The 24560-nt window shown below is 44.3% G+C and overlaps 3 protein-coding genes across 4 annotated transcripts in view; all 3 read right to left on the bottom strand.

Moving 5' to 3' along the window:
* Window positions 1–1293: 1293 nt before the first annotated feature.
* On the bottom strand, window positions 1294–13893 carry supt16h (SPT16 homolog, facilitates chromatin remodeling subunit). Its single transcript, XM_020659657.3, has 24 exons — window positions 13526–13893; window positions 12469–12561; window positions 12206–12376; window positions 11271–11423; window positions 11035–11181; window positions 10756–10907; window positions 8531–8703; window positions 8075–8165; window positions 7901–7974; window positions 7712–7824; window positions 7553–7618; window positions 6933–7031; window positions 6439–6554; window positions 6178–6331; window positions 5966–6093; window positions 4770–5032; window positions 4536–4654; window positions 4001–4239; window positions 3833–3908; window positions 3121–3290; window positions 2899–3028; window positions 2677–2803; window positions 2501–2575; window positions 1294–2254 (listed from the first exon to the last, which is right to left on the bottom strand). The coding sequence occupies exons 1-24, from the start codon at window positions 13589–13591 to the stop codon at window positions 2145–2147; spliced, it is 3105 nt and encodes a 1034-aa protein (XP_020515313.1). The 5' UTR covers window positions 13592–13893; the 3' UTR covers window positions 1294–2144.
* A 1036-nt stretch (window positions 13894–14929) lies between these two features.
* tox4b (TOX high mobility group box family member 4 b) lies at window positions 14930–24214 on the bottom strand. Of its 2 annotated transcripts, none has more exons than XM_065950523.1 (9): window positions 24036–24214; window positions 21058–21126; window positions 20594–20884; window positions 20266–20520; window positions 19909–20181; window positions 19720–19800; window positions 17469–18116; window positions 17233–17387; window positions 14930–16041 (listed from the first exon to the last, which is right to left on the bottom strand). In XM_065950523.1, exons 1-9 carry the CDS (start codon window positions 24039–24041, stop codon window positions 15984–15986), a joined length of 1836 nt encoding a protein of 611 aa, XP_065806595.1. In that variant the 5' UTR covers window positions 24042–24214; the 3' UTR covers window positions 14930–15983. The 2 variants fall into 2 exon arrangements, with proteins under 2 accessions (XP_065806595.1, XP_020516622.2); XM_020660966.3 differs by lacking the exon at window positions 24036–24214 and adding an exon at window positions 21358–22259.
* Window positions 24215–24303: 89 nt separating this feature from the next.
* The window catches only part of LOC110004319 (solute carrier family 12 member 6), an 11866-nt gene continuing 11609 nt past the window's right edge, over window positions 24304–24560 (bottom strand). The window contains exon 4 of the mRNA XM_065950908.1: window positions 24304–24312. Within this exon, the coding sequence (XP_065806980.1) occupies window positions 24304–24312 (9 nt within the window). The remainder of the gene's footprint in view (window positions 24313–24560) is intronic.

Here is a 24560-nt window from a genome sequence, read left to right as displayed (position 1 = left end):
TCAATGAGTATTACGATGTGTGCCTCAGTGTTGGGATGTAAAAGGTTAGGGACTGTGTAATGCGCATGCTGTGGGGCAAGGGGCAAAGGTCCTCTGCTTTCTCCAAGTACAAGAAACACAAAGTAACCAAAATGAATGAATCCATCCAAAAGAGATAGTTTGTACGAATGGAAAAAAGAAAATCAAAGAAGATCCTGTAAGAAACTGGGACAGAAGAAATGGCTTTGAGGGTTCCTCTTATATCATTTTCACTAAGGCTGCTCTTCTCTTACAACCTTTCAGAATAATCATTTAACCACGGCCCAATTTAAATCAATTTACGGCTTTATTAGCTCATTTTCTTTTCTTGTTCATTCACCATTCCCTTTTACAGTACACCATTTTCATTTGAATTAGTTGGAATCTAAAGAGAAATCTCTTACTTTACTTACAACACTAAAAAAGTTATATTTGATTTAAGATGCTTAAAGGGCGAAACTGTAATTTTGCCAACACTAATTAGTTAAACTTTTTTTTTTTTTTTAAAGTAGCTGGCAGGAATTTCAAATAAAACAAAAATCAAAGAGATCAAACAAAAGAAAATACTCTTCAAACTTTGAAGTCAGAAAACTTTGAATTACCCCAAAATCTAATTGTTTAAATAATAATGTGGCTTCTTTATTTTCTTTAAACCTAAAGATACCCCTTTTCTTTTTTCAGAATTAGAGAAGAAAAAAAAAATCAGCTTTCATTAGAAATAAGAAACAGTTGAAATAGTCACATTAATTTTCTCTCCTACCTTAGAAAAAAAAAACATTTTTTTCTTCACATTTTCAACTTCGTTCAGAAATCACGGCGCACTCCAAAAGTTTAATAAAATAATCCAAGGCAGAGTGTGATTTAAAATCCAGTCAAAATGTCTATGTATTCAAACAAAATGCAAATAAAAAAAAAACTTTCCAATAATTTGTGGAGAGGCATGTTGAATTTTATGAAAGGGAAACCTGAAATTAAATTAAACAGTTCTTAGTTTTCAAGCTAAATTAATTTAAAAAGCCATTTTACAATAAAGTGCCTTCATGGATAAAAATCATCTGGACAGAATCACCTCTGAAGTGTAGAAGTTGTAAATGTTGACTTTAACTTTTCAAGCCTTCCTTAAGTGTTTCATAGAAAGCCGATTTTTTTTTTTCTGAGTTTCTACGTTCAGACAACCGAAAAAACAAAAAGAAATGTTGAAAACGAGGTGAAACTTTAGAGACACCTTCAAGTGTTTAACAAGAAAGAAAAAAAAAACAGACAATCAAAAATAACTAGAGTTCCTTTTAATTTTATTACAAAAACAGGATTTTTTTCAGAATGAATAGTACAACAACAGACAGAATCTACTCCAAACGAACAAAAGAGAGAAACGGAGAAGAGGACGAGTGCGAGGGAGACGGTGTGTATGTATGCGTGTGCCTTTACAAACCCCTTTTTAAAAAAAAAGAAAGATCAGAAAATGTATCTGCCCCTCCCTGGAAAAAAGACAAAAGTCAAATCTTTTTTTAGCGCAATTTAACAAACACTGAAGGAAAAGAAAGAAGCGGGGAAAGTGAACCGGAGGTCGGGGGGGGGAGGGGAATTATAAGTTTCTGTTTTTATATAAAAACACTTGGCAGAATATTCGCAAGTCTTTTCATTTATCAATCCGTCAGTCAAGAAACAGAAAATGGACACTTGCAATAAAAACCCACTTAAACAAACACACACACACACACACACACACAGAGAGAAAGGTGAAACCTGACGGCTGAAGGATGGAGACGAGAGGAGGAAACAAAAGAGAGAATGAGGAGGGAAAAAAAAGGCTCATGAATGACAAGTGTGTGTGTGTGTGTGTGTGTGTGTGTGTGTGTGTGTGTGTGTGTGTGTGTGTGTGTGTGTGTGTGTGTGTGTGTGTGTGTGTGGGGGGGGGGGGGGGGGGTGTTTCTTTCTCGTATCATCATCAGTGACCAACACCAAAAAAAAGGGGCTTCTAACATCTATATACACATTTTCTGTGTGTGTGTGTCAAAAGAGCCGTTTGGGGTTAAAGAAAGGATCAAGGGCGAACTAGATTTGGCAGTGTGTGTGTGTGTGTGTGTGTGTGTGTGTGTGTGTGAGTGTGTGTGTGTGTGTGACATTTAGTGCCGTCTCTTCTTCTTGCTGGGCGGCGGCGGAGGCTCTGACCGGACCTTTCTCTTCTTGTTGTTGTTGGACGTGTCCTCGTCCTCGTACTGACTCTCTTTGTCCGCTAGAGGGCGACAAATCACAACGTTAACACTGAACTTTTTTTTTTTTTTAAATAGACCAAAGAAGTACAAATCACATTTTTAGGGTTAGCAACATCATCTCCACGTCTTGTTATTTCAAACAGCTGCAGACCTGATTTGCTTTAAGATGTTTTTTTAGTTTCCCCACGCTTCAACTTTAGTTCAAACTTTACAAAAACACGTTCCGTCTGCAGCCAAGTGACGAGTAAACACATTGAGATACCGACCTCTCCTGGCCTCTTCCTCCAGCTCGTCCCAGTCTTTACCGCTCTCCTCCTCGCTGCCGACCGACTCGCTGTAATCTACAACACAGGAAACAAACACAGTAAGCCCCTCCCCCTCTCATCAAACATCACAGCTCCAGAGATAATCTCCTGAAAACAAACAAACAAAAAAAACCTACTAGAGTCCTCCGTCTCCGAGTCGTAGTCCTCGTCGCTGTCTTCCTCCTCCTCCTCTTCTTCGTCTGCAGACGGGTTGAACGTTTCGTCTTCCATCTCGGACTCCGAGTCCTCCTCCGCACCGCTCCCCTGAGAACAAAAACACAAATCCATGAAATTTAAAAAAATAACTCCCTTTCTGCTTGAGAACTTGTTCATGTGTTTCTCAGAGCAGAAGTATGCACCTCGCTCTCGGGGTCCAAGAAAGACCAGCCCCCCTGCTCGAAGAAGCCCTCTGGGTCGTCCACGATGGTCTTCATGATCTTGGTCCAGTTCAGGGACTGGACTCCTTCCGTGTACTTGATGTCACAGGAGCTGAGAAAAGAGAGAGGGACCAGAATTAGAGCGAATCGTTTCCAAACTTCCCGGTTCTGATCTCAGAATCTGCTCCGCGTCGGGTTCCGTACTTGAGCCACTCTTTGATGGGGTCCAGGGAGTTGACGGGCACGGCGTTGATCATGGTGACCTTCTTGCTGTAGTCCTTGTAGACAATGACCACGTCGAAGTTCTTCAGGTGGAACTGCACGCGCTCAAAGTGGACCAGCTCCACCTCGTCCAGGGTGACCACGAACGGCGGCTAAGAAAGACGGGGACACGGGAGGGAACGCGTGAATCACGAGAAACAGAGAGACGCTTGGACGACAGCTTCTTACATGATGTCACTTTAATAAAAAAAAAAAGTAATTGTAAAATCTGATACCGATTTATCGTCCGATATCTTTCTTAGATCTATGAAAGATGGATATAAAAACACACAATGCACCAGCGCCCTCTGCTGGTGAAAGAGAACTGCTGGTGTAATATAATGAAACTCAAATTAAATGTTTTTTGACTGATGAATACATTTAGAAATATCTGTGATCAAATTAGATAATATCGGCTGGCTGATAAATCGGTCGGGTTCTAATAATTTGAATAACCAGAAATTAAAAAAAGGGAACTCCTGCACACATGTAGATATTGATGCATCTAAACAGTTCTCTCTCTTTCACAGCATTAAGAGATGGAACGAGTTTCTTTAAAGCTTCGGTGCTTTTTTGATATTTGAGACGACAGAGAGCGTCGTTTTAAAACGTGGTATCAAGGTTTTGAACATTTTGACCACCTTTGCTTACTCACCCATTCAGTGACATTAACAAGTGAACTGGATGTGGGTTGTAGCAGACAAGTACTCCTGTAGGGGGCGCCCTGGAACCTAAAAAAGAAAAGAAAGATTCAGTCCACCTGTTTGTGAAGCTTTCCAAATCGTTGTTTTAAAGGTCGGGGTTTTCTAAAAGCGTCACTCACCCGAGGTCTCTGAAGGGAACCTCGAACTCCAGCTGCTCCTTCGTCAGCGTCTCCACCTTCTCGATGAAGTTCTTGAAGGCCGACTTGAGCTTGTGCCGCATCTCGCGCTCCATCTGCTCGGCGTACAGGTCGTCCCGGTCGTGCATGTGCTGGTGTTTGCCCAGGTCGGTGGTGATCTCGCCGACCTCCGTGTAGAACTGGACGTCCGTGTGGCGTCGCTTTCCGAACATGATGGCGTTCTGCAGGGAAAATAAATACTGATTGAGGCCAAACTATTTTTTTTAAACTTTTTCAAAACTAAATCAAGAATCTGATCTTTGTCATCTTATTGGTTAGTTTTGTGTGCGTTTAGTTTGGCGGTGGGGGCGGGACTCCTGCAGTCCCACCAGCCAATCCCTAATGTGCAGACTCTGTCTCCAAATGACATCATCAGAACAACACATCAGCCCTCGTTGGGGGGATATTTTGGCTTCCCCGAGAGAAGGCAGAGGCGCGTCGTCCATCTTTATACACACACTCAGCGATCTGGACGTACCTTTAGGTGGAAGTGCAGAACGATGATCATCTCCCCGTCGCACGGCTGGAAGACGGCGTGCTTGATATTGTTGTAAAGAATGTCCACTTTATCGCCGCGTACCGACGTGAAACGGAAACCTGAGAGAGAAGAAGCCCTCTTTTTTATAATTTTTCAAATTCCCCAACACTCGTCTGTGCGTCAAGAGACGTGTTTTTTTTTTTTTTTTTTAAATTTGCGTCCCCGCCGTCTCACCGTTGGTATGAGCCTCCAGCGAGCCCTGCATCCTCTTCTGAGCGATGTTGGGTCTGATGTAGAGGTCTTTGAGTTTGGGGTTGCTGCGGTTGAGGTTGATGACCAGCGAGTCCTGCTTGACGATGCCCTCCTTCTCCTTCTCCTCGGCCTCCCGCGTCTTGTAGCGCTTCTGCACCTCCTTGATGATGCGGAAGGCGTTCTGCAGGTTGGTGGAGGGCACCGACGGGTCGCCGGGCGCCTTCAGGTTGGATGCTCGATATGTGCTGAGGGGGAAGAGCGATATTTAAAGATGTCAAGGAGGTTTAAAGCCCGTTTTAATGATGAGATTTAAATCGGTTAGTTTGGAGGGTTTTTCCTAATTTGGACAAATTTTCATTTTGAGAATACTTAAAGGTCAAAGGTCACATTCTGTAAAATCCTCTTCACCATGTTTCTCCAACACTAATATGTGTCTCTAGTCCGTCTACAAACCCCCATTTATGAGAAAAGTCCATCCTCTCCACTTTTCAGAAAATGTGTGCTCAAACAGGCCGTTTGGAGATTTTCCCTTCATGACATCACAAAGGGCAGTAGCCCCTCCCCCAGGTGGGTGACACTCCCACAGCTAGGTGTTTGTTCTGCCCTCTGAGTCTGCCTTCTCACCGTAAACAATAGGACATGGAGCGAGAAAGCCCGAGCCACATCCCCTGAGGGGGGGGGCGTGGTCAGACACAGCTCATTTACATATTTAAAGGTACAGACACAGAAACAGCCTGTTCTGAGCAGGGCTGAAATAGAGGGGTTTATAGACAGGATCAAATACAGGATCAGAGTGGATTTAGAACAAGAAACTTGACACACATGTTTTGGGGAGCTCTGAGACTTATTTAAACTTTTTTAAAAAGAGGAGAATGTGTGACCTTTAATATAATTTGATTGTTTCTGACCGTTCTAATAAGTAAGAACAGGGATGGAGTTCACTCCTGTACTGTCTTTGATCAAACGCAAAGCAACAATAAACAGGAAATTAGAATTTGCTGAACTGTGTCAATCTGAATAATTACTTGGTCAACACTAAAAGAGTAAAAAAAATGTCAATTTCTATTTTTTTGACAAATGAAGGAATCCTTGAGATATCAGTATGTTTCTCTTCACCCTCACTTTGAATTTGGGAAACCTTCATTGAAAGGTTCGGTCATTTTTAAGTTGAGACTCACATTTCTTTAACAAACGTGGCGTCGGGGTTGGGGAAGATGTTTCCCTCCTGTCGCCCCAGAGAGCTGCCGGGGACGTAGAAGTTGATCCTCAGGTAGGTGTAGTCTCCTTCTACCGACATACTGATGTTCTGAACAGGGAAGAGGAGAAAACGTTAAAGTCACTGTGATAAACAACAACAACGTGAGCGTGAGGAGTGAGCGTTTGGGCAAACCTTGATGGTGGCGATGTGGAACGGCGTGGCGATACCAAACACGGGCATGACGACCGTCTCGTATTTCTTGTCGATGAAGATCTTCATCTCTCGGATGTCTTTTTCTCGAGGCATCTGCGAGACGTTCTTGTAGGAGACGTTCGATTTTCTGGCCCTGAGAGGAAACAGAGACGGTCGGATTAATAAACGTGGGTCGAGACGAGATTCAAGACCGTTTGACTTTGGGTTAAATAAATCAACAAGGCCGACTTTTACACTCACTTCTGGATCTGCTGCTCTCCCTTTTGCTCCGTCAGTCGACGCTTGGCTTCGTTGTTCAGGTGATTGGCCAGGTCCTTCTGATGGGCCCGCCTCTTCTCCTCCGCCGTCATCTCGTTCTGAGTTTTGACAACAGACAACAACTGAGTGATCACACACCGGCACCCGGGAGCACGAACGTTTTTACAAGAAATGGGATCAAATCATAAAAATACATGCAGATTTACAGGCATGTGCGCGGATGGTCAGAAAAAAAACTAAAAAAAAACAAAAACAAAAAACGAGTCACTCAAACGAAAAAAGGACAAAAACGTTTTCCCCTCAGAACGTGGATTCTCAGAACTGAACCACAGCTGATGAGGTTTGAGTAGAAACGAGAAGTACTTACCTTCCCCAGTAGCTGATAAAGTACAAAGACATTCACACTCTTAGTTACACACCCTCAAGTCAAGGTGACAGAATAACAATCAACCGCGCGCGCCCTCTTCTGGACTCACTCTGGTTCTGTCTGCCAGCAGGGCGGCGCTCCGAGCCCCTTTCCCCAGCAGCTCCTCGGCGTCGTCTCCTTCCTCCTCCTCGTCCTCCTCGTCGTCGTTCTGAGATGGAAACAAAACAAACAAGCAGCGGCGTTCAAAAGTGTGAAGAAGACTAAGACAGAGAGTGTGGGGAGGGGGGAGGGGTTGTGACCATATTTGGAAGTGATGACGGAACGCCAAAATGTCTCTAAAGCTCCTGAAGTGGAGCGTCCTCTCTTGTCGACGATGTTTCCTCCCGCTTTGAGCCGTACGCTCAGCGTTTTCTTCAGCGTGGCTAGCACTAATTTTGGCTGTTTCCATCGCGCTCTAAACGTCTCTGTAAAGCCCGCCTACCCATATCCCTGCGACGTGATTGGTTCATCGTCTTCCCTATTTAATGTCGGGTGGAAACTAGCGTTTAAGGGGCATTAGTAGCGCCCTGCTGTTCCCCCAGTGGCTAAATGGTGTAATTACAGGTTAAATCTATCAAACATTTTTTATATTTAAACAACATCACAATAATTCTCGTTTTATCGCCTCGGTCCAAAGTGTACTTTTTTTATTGCTCGCATTTCTTACAAAAAGTGAAGACAGAGACTCACCTTCAAGAAGATTCCCACATTTTTGATCTTCTTCTTGACTGGTGTGAGTATCGTCGCCGCCTCCTCCTGTGACACAAACACGTCCGCTTGTAATAAATGCGTTTACAACGAGAGCGTGCCGCGACATCACACAGCGGCACCCTTGACGGCGCGTCTTACCTCGTTGATCTGTATCGTGTCCCCGATGAACAAGGCGTACTTCTTCTGCTCGTCTTTCTTCCCCTCTTTGTTGACGAGGTCGGCGAAACCCAGACTGATGCTCAACACCATGCCTGGAGGAGACGCACGTTAAAACTCGTCTTCAAAACCAGAGTTACGTCGACACAAACACTGAAGTCAAACGCTCACCTTTCTTCAGCTTGTACTGGTTTTTGGCGTTCAGAACCAAAGAGCCTTCTCTGAACTCGATCCCCATCGCGAAGCTGCAAAAGAAACAACAACAACAAGTGGAGGTGATTATCAGACGTCTAAAAAAAAAGTGCTGATGTAAGCAAAAAAAAACAAAACAAGGTGTGCATTTACCCGAGGTTTTTAGTCAGCTTGGCGACGAGCTCCGACTTCTCTTTCTTCACGTACTCCACGGCGGCGTTGTAGGCGTCGGAGATTTTGACGCCTGCGGAGGAGACGGAGGTTAAATCTAAAAACGTGCTCGGCTGTGTCCCTCCTCTCTTATCAGGAATTGTTTGGTCGTTAACAGAACACTGAAGTGACGATTGTCTGATTGTGTGTTTTTAAAAAAGTAACCAAATTCACATTTTTAAGCTTCTAAAATTGAACCTCTAGAATTTTTAATTATTTCAAGAAACAAGAAACCATCAACTTTGCACCGTCTACTTCTTCCAACCATGATTTAAAAATAAATACATTAAAGAACTTGAATGACACATCTACACCTGACCTGTAACTTTAAACAAGTTCCCAGCTTTCTGTGACAAACGCCTGAAGTTCCCACTCTCCCAGCCGGGCCCCTGAACCCACCGTGCTTCAGCTCCTTGAGCAGCTCCTCCTCCACCTGCAGCAGGAAGTTGTAGTTGTCCTGCATCTCCTGGGGCGGGTCCACCATGAGGGTCCTCACCAGGTTGGAGCAGTACGACTTGTAGCGGATCCCCATGGCACACGTGATCGCACCGAAGTGCATGTGGTTCTTATCGCTGGAATCACAGGACGTTAAGTTTTAATGCTAAGCTAACCTTCAACATCTCGTCAAACATAGCTTCACATTTGGAAACGGAACAAAACATGACAGTGGAAACTAGGAGTGTGAACGGCTACAAAAAGTCATTTTTTCTGAGTACACGGTTAACCGTTTTTTGTTTTTTTTAAAGTGGACCGCAATCGCGCTATACAACCAATGGAGGGTGCGGCCGCTTTACATAAAGATTCCTCTGCATCACTGCCGCCACTCACAGAAAAAGCAGCTTGAAGTAGTTTCCTGTGATCGTACAGAACATCTGCCAGTCTTGATTAAAAAAAAAAAAAAAAAAAAAAAAAGCCTAAATATTGCAAATGTGGTCTTGATTGCTTCTACACAACAGCTTGTTCCTGTTTTTACAACTCCAGATACAACTAGTTTCAGATACAACTGTGCTTTATAAAGTAGGCTGTAGAAGTAACACAGAAAACTTTCCATAGAAGTCACACGAGCAGGGAGTCTGTCTGTGAAGGGCTCAGTGTGCATGTGTGTGTGTGTGTGGGGGGAGCGAGTGAGAAGAGAGAGAGAACGAGGCGAGTGTGTGTTCGGCAGGTGTGTGAGACATGTTATGACAAAATAACAAGCCGGACTCTCCGTGTCTGTTTACGCCTGTTTACGCCTCGGGGGGGGGGGGGGGTAAGAGAGGCTTACGGACTTACGTTCAACCGGTTACCGCCGCTGCGAAAGGGCGACATGGAAAGAACCCAGAACCCGCACAGTCACGTCCAAACAATCGCCCGGAACCAGAGTGGATCCCCAGGAGCGCGGCTCCTCCACGCCGCACGTCGCTGAGTAGTCTTGGCTGCCGTCGCAAGTCAAGAGCGAAACTTACTCGTGACGTGACGTAATCGACGTCATGCCCGGTGGTCAGTTATCCAACATTTATCACGTGCATTTACGAGCGCAGTAACGTTGTCAAAGTGGAACATCTGTAGCTTCATTCATTCAGAGATGATTGAATGCGTGTCTCTAAAACATTTTAATTTGTTTTAATTAAACGGTTTTCGTTGACTGATTTTCCCTAAACGGTTATGATTTATTAACCGGTTACACGTGCACACCCCTAGTGGAAACCTTTTCTTTACCAAATTCGTATTAGAAAAGAAAAATATATTATTATTTCTACGATCGCAACTGCATTTTTTTTATTTAAAAGATATATTTTGGGCCGTTTTATTGGATAAGACAGCGGAAGAGAGACAGGAAGTGACGGGAGGAGAGAGTGGGGGGGGTGATGCCGAAAAGGGCAGAGGTCGGATTCGAACCCACGGCCGCCGCACAGCCTCTGTACATGTGGCGTGCAACATAACCGCCAAGCTACCGACGCGTCTGCTGCATTTTTTTGGGGTCAGGAAGAAATATAGCATCACAGAAATGACCTTTTTTATATCATCTTAAACGTGTTTTTTTTCTCCATGTAAATTTTTTTTTTTTATTGCCGAATGTTTTTTCTTAAAAACGTTTTTTTCTTCCCAGATAATCATCCCCATTCCACGTTCTCTAAAGTGGAGATTTGACGAGTCTCTTTGTCCAAACCCGATGATGAATTAAACACAAGTCAGAACCTTCTAGTGGCCAGAAGAATTCATTTTAAAGACGTCTTGCTCGCGGTCTTCTTCGCTGTAGTTCAGGGTCTGAAAAATATTCTCTGATTGGGGCGCAGCTGGTCTGGCGGTTAGGTCCCCTCCCCCCCCCCACGTACGGAGGTGTAGCCCTCTAAGTGGGACGCCTGGCTTCAAGCCTGACCTGTGGTTGCCTTTCAGAAATGTCACACCTCGCTCTCCCTCGTCAAGATTTCCTACTTTATCCACTGTCCTTTCAAAATAAAAGCTAAAAGCCACCAGAAAGAAATCTTTAAAAAAATGTATATATATATATATTTTGCCGAGCTTGCAACTTGAACGACTTGCAAACAATATATTTTCCACAGGTGACAGACGGAAACGTATTCCCCGCTTCAAACACATTTTGGAGGTGTTGAGTGTGTCCCTGCCGAGCGAGGAGATTCTACCTGACGACGCTGAACTTGAGGCTGTAGTTTCCTCCGCTCTGGATGATGGGAGGGTAACACATCTCCACGGTGGACGGATCCGCTCCGCCCAGGTACTTCTTCTCCTCGATCGCCTTCTCCACCGACTCCGCCAGCTTGCTGTGACGCACTTTCTGTAGGACACGAGAGAGAGAGAGGAGGGGGGGGGGGGGGGGGAGGGGGGGAGTCAGAACATCTGAAAACTGAATCCATGAGAACTTTAAAGTCCCCTTCAGGACGAGTCGTTTCAACGCTCCTCACCTCGTCTGCGTCGACGATCTCCATCACGCGCTCTTTGAAGAACTTGGAGTAAACCTCGCTGGTGATGGCCGCCGCCTTCTTCATCAGGGACAGCTCGCCCTCCTCTTTCACCGCCATCGTGTACGCGACCACAGCGCTGATGTCCACCTGCAGAGGTCGGAGGCGGGGCTTAATCAAAAAAAAAAAAACACTCCCAAACTCCTTGATTCAAGCTGTAACTCGAGACGCCGTCTTACCTTCTCCAGGCCCTCGGCGGTGATGGTGTCGCTCCAGCTCTTCATGTACTCTCCGGGGAATTTGTCCTTGCTGAAGATGCCGACCGTCTTCCCTTCTTTGCTGCCTCGGATCGCCTCAATCATCTTGTCGAAGTTGGCTTTGTTGCTTTCGTTCTGAGAGGCACAAACAAAGACGGCTTTAAGACTTTGAACTGATCTGAGGAGTTCACCATGAGCACATTTGAACTTTCCTCCCCCCGGATGTTTCTTTATTTATGGATTTGTGATCAAGCACAACAGTTCAACTTCTTGCTTTAGTCATTTATTATATTTCAATGAGGGCTGATCTATACTGGAAATAAAAATGCTTCTTTCTGGGATATAGAGTATATTTAAAAAATGTCAAAAAAGAAAAATGGAACAGATAAATGCTTTGTTGTTTTCTGTACATCAGACTCCTCATCATGACCTACAAAGCCCTCCATCACCTGGCTGCTGCTCGACTCATTCAATTTAAAAGAATGTATAAAGAGAAGGATCTGATGTATCGAGTTAATCTGATTGTTTCTATATTGTTGATTTATTAAAACAACATGTTAGTCATCTTATTCTGTTAAACAGTATCTTGTGTTATTAAGAACGGGGGGGTTTAAGTTTTCTTCTTCCTGCTCATGAACAATGTTTCAGCATTATGAGAAAACATTTGTTGTGTTTTATTGTGTTGAAACCAAAACACTGAAATGAGCAAATAAATAAAATATGAAATGAAATCAAATATATTCAAATTGGGAACATTCATAAAGCAGCCGGCGATGCACGGCGGTAAATTCTGTGAGCGCTGAAGTGTGATCACGCCGACTGAAGTCAGTGAGTCATGAGAACAGGGGGGAAAATCTGCACCGAACAAGAAGAAGAAGAAGAAGAAGAAGAAGAAGATGTGTTTGAGGCCTTTTCACCTTTTCTCTGGTGAGCAGGGTGATGGGCGGGACTCCGTTGGCGTTCTCGTTGCCCTTCGTGATGGCGACCTGCTTGAGGAAATCCACCTTCTTCTTGCTGGCGAGGAAGATGATCTTGGTGTCGCAGAACACCATGATGGTGTCCGTCAGCTCGTAGCCGAAGAGCCAAGTCTGATGAAGAACAAGAAAAACAAACGTCACAGCGTCTCATCGGGGACGTCTGAGCGATGCTGCTGCTGCTTCTGATGGGACGCGTGGGTTACCTGTATGGCCGTGGACTTGGCGTAAACAATCTCCTCGTCCACTCCGACAGACACCACGATGGCGTCCACTTTGCCAAACTCATCTTCTGCTTTCTGAAACAACAACACAAACACACAAACAATGAATGAGAGGAGAGGAGACGCCTGAGTTTGGGAGCATCTGTGTGAAGTTGGCAACATCCACACCTGATGCTGAAACACACAGAGGAGCTGCATGTCTCAAAAAGTCTTTAAGTCAAACTTTTTAGTGTTGAGCAGGATGAATGTGAGCAGTGCTTTGTTATCAGGCTGCTTTGAATTCATGTTTTTAGCCACAATATCACAGAAAACACAACAAGAAAAGATGAAAACCCCCTTTGAAAAGTTGCCACACATTCCCTAAAGTTACCTCAAACACACGGGGACAAAAAAAAAAAAAAGACTTGTGATCAAATCAAGTAAATCCTGCAGCACATCCTGCACACGTTGCTGTGATGCTGATGCTAATTAGCGTGCTAACATTAGCATACAGCGACACATTAAACACTTCAGCAGAGTTAAGAGAATCACACCTTGCTTTTTAGAGTCACCGTGTGCTTGTTGAATGAACACACGCTGATTCATCGCGCATTTCAGCTGCTTTACTGCCAAGTCAGCCAGCACAAACTTCCCTATCGAGCAGGCTAGTTAGCTGGCATGCTAACGCGGTGAATGGGTTGATTAGCCTAACATGAGTTAGCGCTGCGTTATAGTTAAAGAGAGAGAGGGGGGGGAGAGAGAGAGAGGGGGGGGGTGAGTAAGTTCGGGGTTGTGTGAGAGAATCAGAGCGGATTTAAAAGAAGAAAAAAAAAAAAAGTGGTTTAAAGGTGAGTGAGGCCCTCCATGCGACCCCGGGTGTCGGTGCTTTGTCATGCGGGGAATCAGCACCGCTCACGCCGACAACACTGTCAGCTCGCTCCGCTAGCTTTCTGTAGTGTGTGTGTGTGTGTGGGGGGGGCTTTCCTCCAGCAGCTCACTTTTTTAACATCTTTAACTCACGGAAATACATTTTTTTAACGCCGAATCGAGCAGCCTTTACCTTCCAGTTGCCGTACAGCCTCTTGATCCGGCGGTAATACGCGTCCTTGTCTAGGTTTACCGCCATGGTGAGTCCCGTGTTCAAACTCCAGCTCCCGGCTTCTTCTTCGCTGCTCCGCGGGCCGGATGAGGAGGATGATGATGATGATGATGATGATCAGTGTCAACCAACAATAACGCACTTTCTCTCCCCGCCTGCTTCACACACACACACACATACACACACACATACACACACACACCTCCTTTAATAAAGGCCTTTTTCCTTATGCAACACAAACCTCACAAATCCATCCGCTTTAAAACAAATCTTATTTTTTTAAACATATAATGCACCGTAATCTGGCTTTTCTCCACCTTAACCACGCACACACCAATCTGTTGTAATTAGTCCGTCCTTCCTTACTCCCTCCCTCCCTCCTTCCTTCCTTTCCCTTCCTCCTCGGCTCCTTCTCCCTCCCCCTCCTCCTCCTGAGTCTTCACATATCAGCTTTCATAAGAAACACTATTTTACCATAAAGATTCCTTCATTTAAATTAAAACAATTAAAACAATTCTTCTTCTCGTTCTCCTTTAATCCGTGTATTATAAATGGACGTGATGGTTTTTGTGGCGCATTTTCAGTGCAGTTTTGTAGTTTTGCAGTTGTGCAGGGCGAGCACTGCGCAACAGCGCCTCCTCTCACTAGTTGTGGTCCACGCTGCTTTTTCCCGCCATGGTGGCCTTTCCCGCCATCGTCATCAAACTTTGCACCGACGTCAATCTCGCGATAGAAAAGCGCGCCTGTGGAGGGCAGTGATTCGCCCAGATGTGGTCTAAAGTGCCGGGATGTCTAAAAGAAGAAGAAGAAGAAGAAGAAAAGTCTTTATTTATAATCTTTGGGAATAAAGTTTGAGTTTTATTACACACTTTTTTTTTAAAGTGTGGTTTTGTTTGGCGTTTTTAATCAATGACATACATTAAAAATGAGGAAAAAATAATTATTCTCCCAGACAAAGAAAACACTTCAGTTTAATATTCAAAAGCTTTTGGGCTTTTTGACTTATTTTGAAAGGAAAGATGATAAAGTAGGAAAACAGTGTGAGAGAGAGTGGGGGGGTGACATGTAGGAAAGGAGCCACAGGCCGGACTTGAACCCGGGACACCTGCTTGGAAGACTCCATCCATTAGGGGGGCATCCGAACCGCTAGGCCATCTGCACCCCAATGAGCTTAAAACTTCTATGAAGATTTAAAATCTCCTAATCCTTCAAGATATTTAGAGAAACCAAATTAATTCTCAGTGAAAGTTTAAATTCATGTAAAATATCCATCAGCACTGATTCTGTTTGATCATTGAGTAAAAAAACAAATAAACGTCACTGCAGCTTGTCTTTGTGAAGCCAAAACGTGCGTCCCAAAAAATGTATATTAAAACATAAAATATTTTATTTCACAATTACAAACATTTCCAGGATATTTACAATCAACCAGCATGATCACTGCATCATCGACCGTCCTGTCCTCCGTCATCAAACCGCCCTGAAGGCAGCTCTTTAAATTAAAACACCGTCATGTTAAAAAGTAAAGCTTTTACACTGGATTCCCTTAACCCCCCCCCCCCTTACTGAAGTGTTGTTGAAGCTGGTGTCTTTATTTCATATATTTTCTTCTTTTTTTCCCCCTCAAACACATTACACCACAAAAGTTTGTCATAAAACAAAAGATGCACCTTTAAAACTCTCGTGTTGTTGTTTTTCAGGTGACTCGGCAGAAAAAATGAGAACTGAGGAAACCGTTTGTAGTTTCCTGAATGTTAGCACCTGTTTGGAAAGTTTCCTCTCGCATGGTTTCAACGATCGTTTTTGTCTTCGAGCGGCTCAAACACCTCGCCTCCAAACGAACCTTTAAGACTGTTTGTGCTTCGTCCAGCTCGTTGCTCGTCCGTCCCTTTGACGTGAATCAGTCCTCGATGCGACCGTGATGGGAAGATCCAAGAAGCTGAATTTATCTGCAGGGTCATGATTTCCTGCTCTTTTTCATCTTTTCATGACAATTAAAAACACACCAAGTCCATAAAAAATGATCCATTTGATATATTTATGTATATATTTGTATATATATAGAAGTCTGTGATGCAGATTCCCAATAGAGAGGATCATTAGGGAAGTCAGAGTCCAGTCTTTAGTTTCCTCTGTTGCATTATTTGTGTCCTCAGGGGAGGTTAATCGATCCCAGAAAAAAAAAAAAAAAAAAAGCATCTTAGTGACTTTCAGCTTTTTCTTTCTCCCCTGCAGGTGCGTCTTCCTCTTAGTTTTTTCCCCTCATGATTATGTGCCGATACCTGAGCCTGACCATTCATTCCTTCGTGTTAATTTTTATTTATTTTCTGTTCCTTGTCCGTGTTTCCTCTCCGTGAAGCGTATAAACTGGCGAGTTTTTTTTTTTTTTTTTTTGTTGCTCGTCAGTTTTTCTTCTTCCCTATGTGACGGTGGTGGAGTTCTGCCCTCGGATGGAACACCAGGCCATGAACACATCTCTGTGGAGGAGACAACAACAAGAGAGGTCATTTCAACTCCTTATTTAGACGTATGGAAGTGTAGAGGCAGATAAAAAAAAATAAATGGCTTTGACCATTATTCATTTAAAGGCAGGGTCGGTCATTTTCAAAAGAACTAACATGATTTTTGAAAGTAGTATTCCCTCAGTGCTCCGTCTGCACCCGCCCTCTCCCCTCTGTGCTCCCTCAAAAGCCACGCCCCCCTCACTTACATGCACGAGCGTCGTCGCTGACATACAATGAAATCATTGGCTACGTGCTTTTACTAACACTTGTTTTGTTTCTTATGTCTGCTCAGTGCTTCTCCATGTCTGTCCTCCTGCATGATAATACATTTTATATATGAACCAATTGCTGCTTTATGTGTATCCTGCATGGTTTATGTATTTTCTCCGGTGTCTGCTTAATTACTGTCGTGATATTTCTATTTTTGTAGCTTTTAGCGATGTTTGAATTTGTTTTGTTTTTTTAAAGGAGCCTTTTATAAAATCTTGCCAGGGTCAAGAGATGAAAATTATATTTACAGAAATGTTTATCAATATGCAATGTCCCTAAATAAATAAATAAATAAATAAATAATAAATAAATAAATAAATAAATAAAATTATGGTCAGAACAAGAAAATCTAAGAACGTCCTGAAGAGCATTTTTCATGATTCCTTGAGAAACAAATTCCCTGATTATCTAAATGAAATAATAAACCATGTGATTGTCTCTTGCAGCTGTCGGTTGAAATCATGCAGACAACAATGAAGAAAATTCATCTGAGGAACTTTTGCTTTGTGTTGATTTTGGCGCCCCCTGGGGACAAAACAATTCCTCTTCTGTCAGAATCAGAATCAGATTTATTGGACAGCTATGCTTACACACACAAGGAATTTAACTTTGGTGTTCTGTGCTCTCTTATGTACAAGTACAACATTAAATATCAACAATAAACATGATAAGAAAAGACTAATATTTATATGATTAAATATGAAACAGTGCAAAAGATGCTGAAGTAACATGAGAAGTAAAATGCAGTTATGTGACAGATGGGTCGATTACAGTATTTACATAAGTGTGCATATATTTAAATGAAATAATAATAATATTAATAATTCTGTCTTTGCTCATCTTGTGTCATTGTGTTTTCAGATGAGGTCGTCGTGCACGTTGTTGTGAACCGACCTGCAGTGGTTGGCGACACACTCGTTGCTGCAGTACTCTTTGTCCCAGTCTTTGCTCTCCACGGCCGGGTTGTTGCAGCCGGCGCGCACGCACACGTTCCGGCCGGCGGTGGGGGTCATGCTGGGGACGGGGGCGATGTTCACCTCCACCTCCATCTGGACAGAAAGTAGCAAATACAGACATTTACGATTCTTTTCTGGGACAGTGAATGCAACACTGTGGAGTATGAGTCTCACCCCTTCCTCCGCCTCCACCACTTCCTCTCCTCCCGCCTCCACGTCGCCCGACTGACCGACCTCCATCCTCAGACCCAGCAGCGACACCGATGTGGGCGCGTCGCCCGATGACGTCACGATGATCGGCACGCTCGCGTCCGACTGTCTCGCCGGCGGGACGACTTTGATCTGCAGCGGGGGCGGAGCCTTGGCGGCGGCGGCTGCTCCTCCTCCCCGCGGTTTGGCCTGCAGAGGGGGCGGAGCCTGAGCGCGCACCATCTGCTGCAGCCGCGGGGGAGGAGGGTTGCTCTGCATCTGCTGGAGGGGCGGAGGCTGCCGCGGCGAGGAGGCGGCCGTCGCCGTGACGGACACGCCGCCGGAGGGCAGCTGCGTCTGTTTGATGATGATTTTGGTGACGGCGGGGGGGTTCTGCAGGGGGGCGGGTGGGGGTTGGGGTTTAATGGCGCCGGTCCGAGAGCGCGTCGTGACCTGGGGGAGGTCCAGGATGATGTTGGACGTGCAGATGTTGGTGATGGTGTTCTCCTCGGGGTTGTAGTGCTGGGAGCGGGTGGTGCGAGTGGACAGGGTGGAGGCGGGGGAGGTCTTGATGGAGGGGGCGGGGGCTGGAGGAGGGGGCGACGGGGAGGTGTCCATCACTTCAATCGGAGCCTGAAGAGAGAAAAGAGAGAGAGGAAGTTAGAACATCTCTCCTGCTGTGAAGTGAAGATTAAAGCTTTACTGACGGATGTTTGTCTGATGGAGGCGGAGTCTTTACAAACTCAGTTACATCACATTCATCCTGACTTAACCGTGTCAAACACCCGTAGAGACATTCATCCTGATTAGTAAGGTCTGAAATCAAAGCAAATCACGATTAATCACATGCTATTTTGTCCCCTCAGGCACACCGTAGATAAGCCTCCTCAGTGTCTCCTTATAGTCGCAATGATGGAAAAGAACGACACTGCTGCTGTCTTTGAACGCCTCATCTCACTTTAACAAAACTCTCAGACGTCGATGAGTCCAGAGTCATAACCACCTCATGACATCACACACTGACCTCGTGACATCACACACTGACCTCGTGACATCACACACTGACCTCGTGACATCACACACTGACCTCGTGACATCACACACTGACCTCGTGACATCATGACATCACACACTGACATCATGACATCACACACTGACCTTGTGACATCACACACTGACCTCGTGACATCACACACATCACACACTGACCTCGTGACATCACACACTGACCTCGTGACATCACACACATCACACACTGACCTCGTGACATCACACACTGACCTCGTGACATCACACACTGACCTCGTGACATCACACACTGACCTCGTGACATCACACACTGACCTCGTGACATCACACTGACCTCGTGACATCACACACTGACCTCGTGACATCACACTGACCTCGTGACATCACACTGACCTCATGACATCACACACTGACCTCGTGACATCACACACTGACCTCGTGACATCACACACTGACCTCATGACATCACACACTGACCTCGTGACATCACACTGACCTCGTGACATCACACACTGACCTCGTGACATCACACTGACCTCATGACATCACACACTGACCTCGTGACATCTCACACTGACCTCGTGACAACACGCACTGACCTCGTGACATCACACACTGACCTCGTGACATCACACACTGACCTCGTGACATCACACACTGACCTCGTGACATCACACACATCACACACTGACCTCGTGACATCACACATTGACCTCGTGACATCACACACTGACCTCGTGACATCACACTGACCTCGTGACATCTCACACTGACCTCGTGACATCACACACTGACCTCGTGATATCACACACTGACCTCATGACATCACACACTGACCTCATGACATCACACACTGACCTCGTGACATCACACACTGACCTCGTGATATCACACACTGACCTCATGACATCACGCACTGACCTCGTGACATCACACACTGACCTCGTGACATCACACACTGACCTCGTGACATCACACACTGACCTCGTGATATCACACACTGACCTCATGACATCACACACTGACCTCGTGACATCACACACTGACCTCGTGACATCACACACTGACCTCGTGACATCACACACTGACCTCGTGACATCACACACTGACCTCGTGACATCACACACTGACCTTCTTTCAGCGTTCCTTTAAACAATTTTCATTCCACCTTTGATCCGACTGTTTGATGTATCGGAGAACCTCTTACCTGAGAAAAATGTCCGCCTCTGTACTCCGCCATCGCCTTCAAGTAATCCTTCTTTGCCGCTTCGTTTTTCCTCTTGTAAACCTGAAAGTCAAACGGGGGGGGGGCGGGGTTACTGAATCTGCTTTCATCCAGCTGACACAGTGAGGTCACGACTGCAATCAGATTCTTGACTCCGTCGTCCTCTCTCACCTGTTTCTGCTCCTCGCCGAGGCTGTCCCACATGGACGCCACGATCTTCGACACCTCTCCGAACGTGGCGTTGGGATTCTGCCCCTTGATGGCCGCCTGCGTGTCGCTGAAGAACAGGGCGTAGGCCGACACGGGTTTCTGATGCTCGTTGGGGTATCTCTTCTGTTGTTCTCTGGAGGCCGGAGCGGAGAGAGGGGGCGCCGACAGCGAGGGGTCGAGCGAGATGACGGCGGGGGAGACGACCAGAGAGACGGGGGACTCGACCAGGACGCTCTGATGGGAAGAGACGAGGAGAGAGAACAATGAAACAGGAGCGTAGACATCGTCTAATTAACCTCCACACGTTTAGAGACGGACCCTCCTGAAGTCGTCCATGTCGTCGTCCTGCAGCGAGCTGGTGGGCGACGCCGTGGCCGACAGCCGGTGTTCGGGCGACTGGGAGCGTTGTAAAATGTTCCCTCCTCCCAGGCCGAGCCCCAGCTGAGCGCTGAGCTCCGATTGGTCGATGGTGGTGAGCTGGCTGGAGCCCAGAAGGCCCTGGCTCATGTCGCCCAGCGGGACGTCGATGGTGACCGAGCTGCTGAACTGAGAGCCGATCGGATGGCCGAGGTCCTGCGAGCGGAGAAACATTTAGAGACATTTAAACTGAAAGAACTTTAAAATCTAAAAGTCCCGCCCTTCTCACCATCCCCAGCGACGACCCCAGCAGAGCGCCGCCTCCCGACTGGTGACCTATGACCCCCAGACTCAGGTGCTCAAGCCCCTGCGAGGGGGCGTTGACGAAGGTGGAGGCGAACGACGGGTCGTCCCCTTCCACCACGGCGTTCCCGGGGACCACCACGCTGTCCGAGGGTCCCGTGTCCGACAGCTCGCCGAAGTGCGACACCACGTCCGACACGGTGAGGGCCGAGTCCGGGTCCAGAGAGATCGGGGGGATCTCGAACTCCTCATCGCCGAGGCTGGGGGTGTGGAAGGTCTGGAGGGAAGACGGAAAGAGGGAAGGGAGGAGGTCTAGTTTTCATTTTCACGACGGGACTTGAAAGCAGCATTTATAAGGTTAACATCATTACAATTTTAAGTCATACCGAGCGATAAAAACCTGCTTAGAGAGAAAACATAAACTGTTTGATCAGATCTTTCAGGGTTTACCTCTGAAGACGAGAGGAAGGGATGGCTGGACCCGGAGATTGTCAGGTAGTTGTCACTTCCTCCAGGGAACTGAAACATTAAAAAGGTGCGTTAGTCATTCAAATATATTGTTTTAAAAACTATCTTGTTCCTTTTATGATAACATTTCAACACAGACATTGAGTAAGTGGTGCTGCAGTAATAATAAACCTCATTCAGTGTCCTCTAGACTGAAAACAAAGGTGACATCTTTACAAACAAGATGCGTTCAATGACAGACATTTTAAGGGATTGTTCACCACCGTTAAATCAGAGAGTCACCTTGTTGTCAGAATCAAATCCATTGAATGAATGCGGATCCAGGAACTCTGGATCCCCGTCGTGCTGCCCGGTACCGTCCGTCAAATCCGAATAAAAATTCAGGTCCATCTTTTTTCAACCGGGCCTCATGTGTTAGATATGAGGCCCCTTTTTTTAAACCAGATGTTGCGCAATTAATCACAATTAACTGTTTTTCTTTTTACCTGTGCTTTAAAAACAGAGTTGTGTTCAGGTACCTGGTGAGACGATATACAAACCCTAAAATACACTCAAAAGGTTGTTTTTTTCTTGCAGCTTCTGCACAGATGTTTGGACTAGCGTCTAAAACGGAGCATGTGAACGCAACCGTGCCAAAAATAACCCGTCTTGCTGGCTGCCTGGCTAGCTCGGGGTAACGTGGCTGTTGCCGGTCTTTATCGCTGACTTGTCCTACCCACGGTTTAGCTTTTAGCTGGCTTTGACGCAAGGCTGCGGCGCTCTTCACTCCGCCGGCAGACGCCAGGTGCTGGTTTGACGGACGGTCCTCAAACGCGACATCGAACAAACAGCCGCGGTGAACGGAGAACACAGCCGCGCGGGTTAAACGGAGACAGCTTCAGGTAACGATGATAAACTCTGTAAAGGTGAAAGACAGAAAAGACGCGCAGACCCGACTCCCCATATTATCGCTTCGTGTTGGCCCGGGCCAGGCTGCTCAATCGAAACCCCGAGCAACGGATCATTGATTGAGTCAGCGCACACAGCAGTCAAGTTTACACGAAGACAGCACCGGATGTTTGGTAACATGATTTTCAAAATAAAATCAGACAGCTACAACAGAAAATATATATATATTTTTAAAAAGACACGTAGGCTACATCCCTTTGAGCAGTGGTTCCCAAATTGGGGGTTGGGACTCACTGGGGGGGTCGTGGAAGACTGTTAGGGGGGTCACGAGATTCCTTCCAAAAACATATTAATATGGAAAATGGTTTTTAAAAAATTGGATATTTCACCCATTAATTTGAAAATACGGTAAGTAAAAAAAAAGTAGTTTCTTACAATAAATTACAAAAATAATATGATGTTGTTTGGGCTATTGTTTGCTGTTCTAATGCCAGTGTTTTGACCTAGTGCTAATTGCTAATTTTTTATATTATTTGCTATTATTATGTTTGGACAACCTGCTGCTGTAACGCAACAATTTCCCAGTTTGGGATCAATAAAGTCATTCTATTCTATTCTTGTTCGTCAATTGTGGAGTCCCAAGTATCTATTACGTCATAATGGGGGTCGCAAGCTGAAAAGTTTGGGAACCCCTGCCTTAGAGGGTGCTGGATCCAAAACGACATACAGGAGCAAGAAGATCCACACACCAGGATCTTCTTAACACTCACGTTAAAGGATTTTTAAAAAGCAACATTTCATCTTCGGGGCCAATATGATCTTCCACAGACTCGCAAATGTTCAGTATTTGTGAGTTGCCATCTTAACTATGCAAAGACATGAACGTGACACACCACAGCAGAAATCTATCATTTTGTAGTTAGATACCAAAAGTAATAGGCAAAAACAATATATAAATAACATCATATTAATATGCATGTAATTGGTAATCCTATTTTTACTTTAATTTTCGCCGAACAAATCAGTGGGGTTAACTGTATGAGGCAATTTAAACTCAGCTTATTTTAGGAAGCGGTGCATTTGTTGGCATAATGAGTAAAAAGAAGCAGAGCAGAGAAATGCAAATATGTTTGAGGTCATTTAAGAACGGGTTCTGTAAATAAAACCAAGCCCTCATTAATCAAATAATGTCACAGGCTTGTCCCTAACGCAAAATATTTGACTTCACATAAATGAGCTTGGCGTTTAAAGCTGTAGTTATTTTTTATTTAAGTATTTACAATAATAATAATTGTTTTTTTAATTGAATAATAATTTTAAAAATAATGAAATAATAATAATTTAAAAATAATGAAATAATAATAATTTAAAAATAATTAAATAATTGTTTTTTTAAATTTAATAATAATAATAATTTTAAAAATAATTAAATAATAATAATTTTCTGATTCAAATTATGATTTAATTAAGTTATTGTGGCGATCTTTAATTTTTTTTTTTTAGATTTTTGTATTTTTATTTTGAAAGCCCTGACAGGAAGCATCTTTAATATAATGTTTCTTATATATCTACAACCTGATTTAAATGTCATCGTTTTAATGACACATGTTTGCGTGTAACTGCAAAGCAAACACATTAATACCTTTAAAAAAACTATTTATTTTAATTAAACTAAAAAAAACATAAATTATTTCACGCGCCCGGCAGCTTAACTCACCTCCAGTTCTTAACAATGGTACGGTCCAACTCACCTCCAGTTCTTAACAATGGTACGGTCCAATACGATCCTCTGGTTAAGTACATGAGAGGTTTCCGACTATTGATTTGTTTAATTTAAATTTAACATTAAAACTTTTAATTGTATGAATTCTGGGCGAGAAAATGAAGTTTGTTGAAGTTGTTGTAACTTATTCGGTAAAGGTAAAATGTATGAGACAGCCGGTGTTACGGTCGCGACAACAAGGCCATCGTTGTGTTTGTGACACCCAAAAGATGTTGTAATTAATTATCACGTCAAGAAAAATGTGATTATTTTATTGTGTCAGCAAGTTTCTAATACCAACTACTCTTACCTCCATGCTCACCCCCCGACAAGTGATTATATTTTGTGTTTATTCCACTTTTTGCAAGTGAACTTCGGCCAGAATGGATTTCCTCAAATATCACAAGGCAACCGACTTCCGGATTGTACGTACAAGTGGAAGTGACGTCAGCACGCAGAAGAAATCTGAACATCGTCATTCCGGAATAATTTTTATTTTTTGTGTAAACGAAATGAAAAAAAAAAAAAACAGAATAAATAAAAGTAAGCATTAAAAATAAGACTAAAAAATAGACTTCTTAAACTTTCTAAAAAAAAAACCATGTTGTTCCAGTTAAAATCTTTCAGCCTTTCTTTTTTTTTTTAATATCCGGTCTCAAGCCAAAAGTTATCAAATGCAAGAATCATGCACTTATGTAATGTTATAAATATGTAGGCTATATCATTAATATCATGGACTTAAAATATAAAATGTGTGATTATGTGGTCATACAAAAGAGTTTCACCAGAGTTGTAAATTTTCTTTCAAAATGTCTTTATTTCTTCCAGTATTTTT

The sequence above is a fragment of the Labrus bergylta genome, chromosome 22 (genome assembly GCF_963930695.1).
Source record: "Labrus bergylta chromosome 22, fLabBer1.1, whole genome shotgun sequence".
Taxonomy (NCBI): domain Eukaryota; kingdom Metazoa; phylum Chordata; class Actinopteri; order Labriformes; family Labridae; genus Labrus; species Labrus bergylta.
Note: the sequence above shows the minus strand (reverse complement) of the source record. Positions and strands in the feature narration are given on the sequence as shown.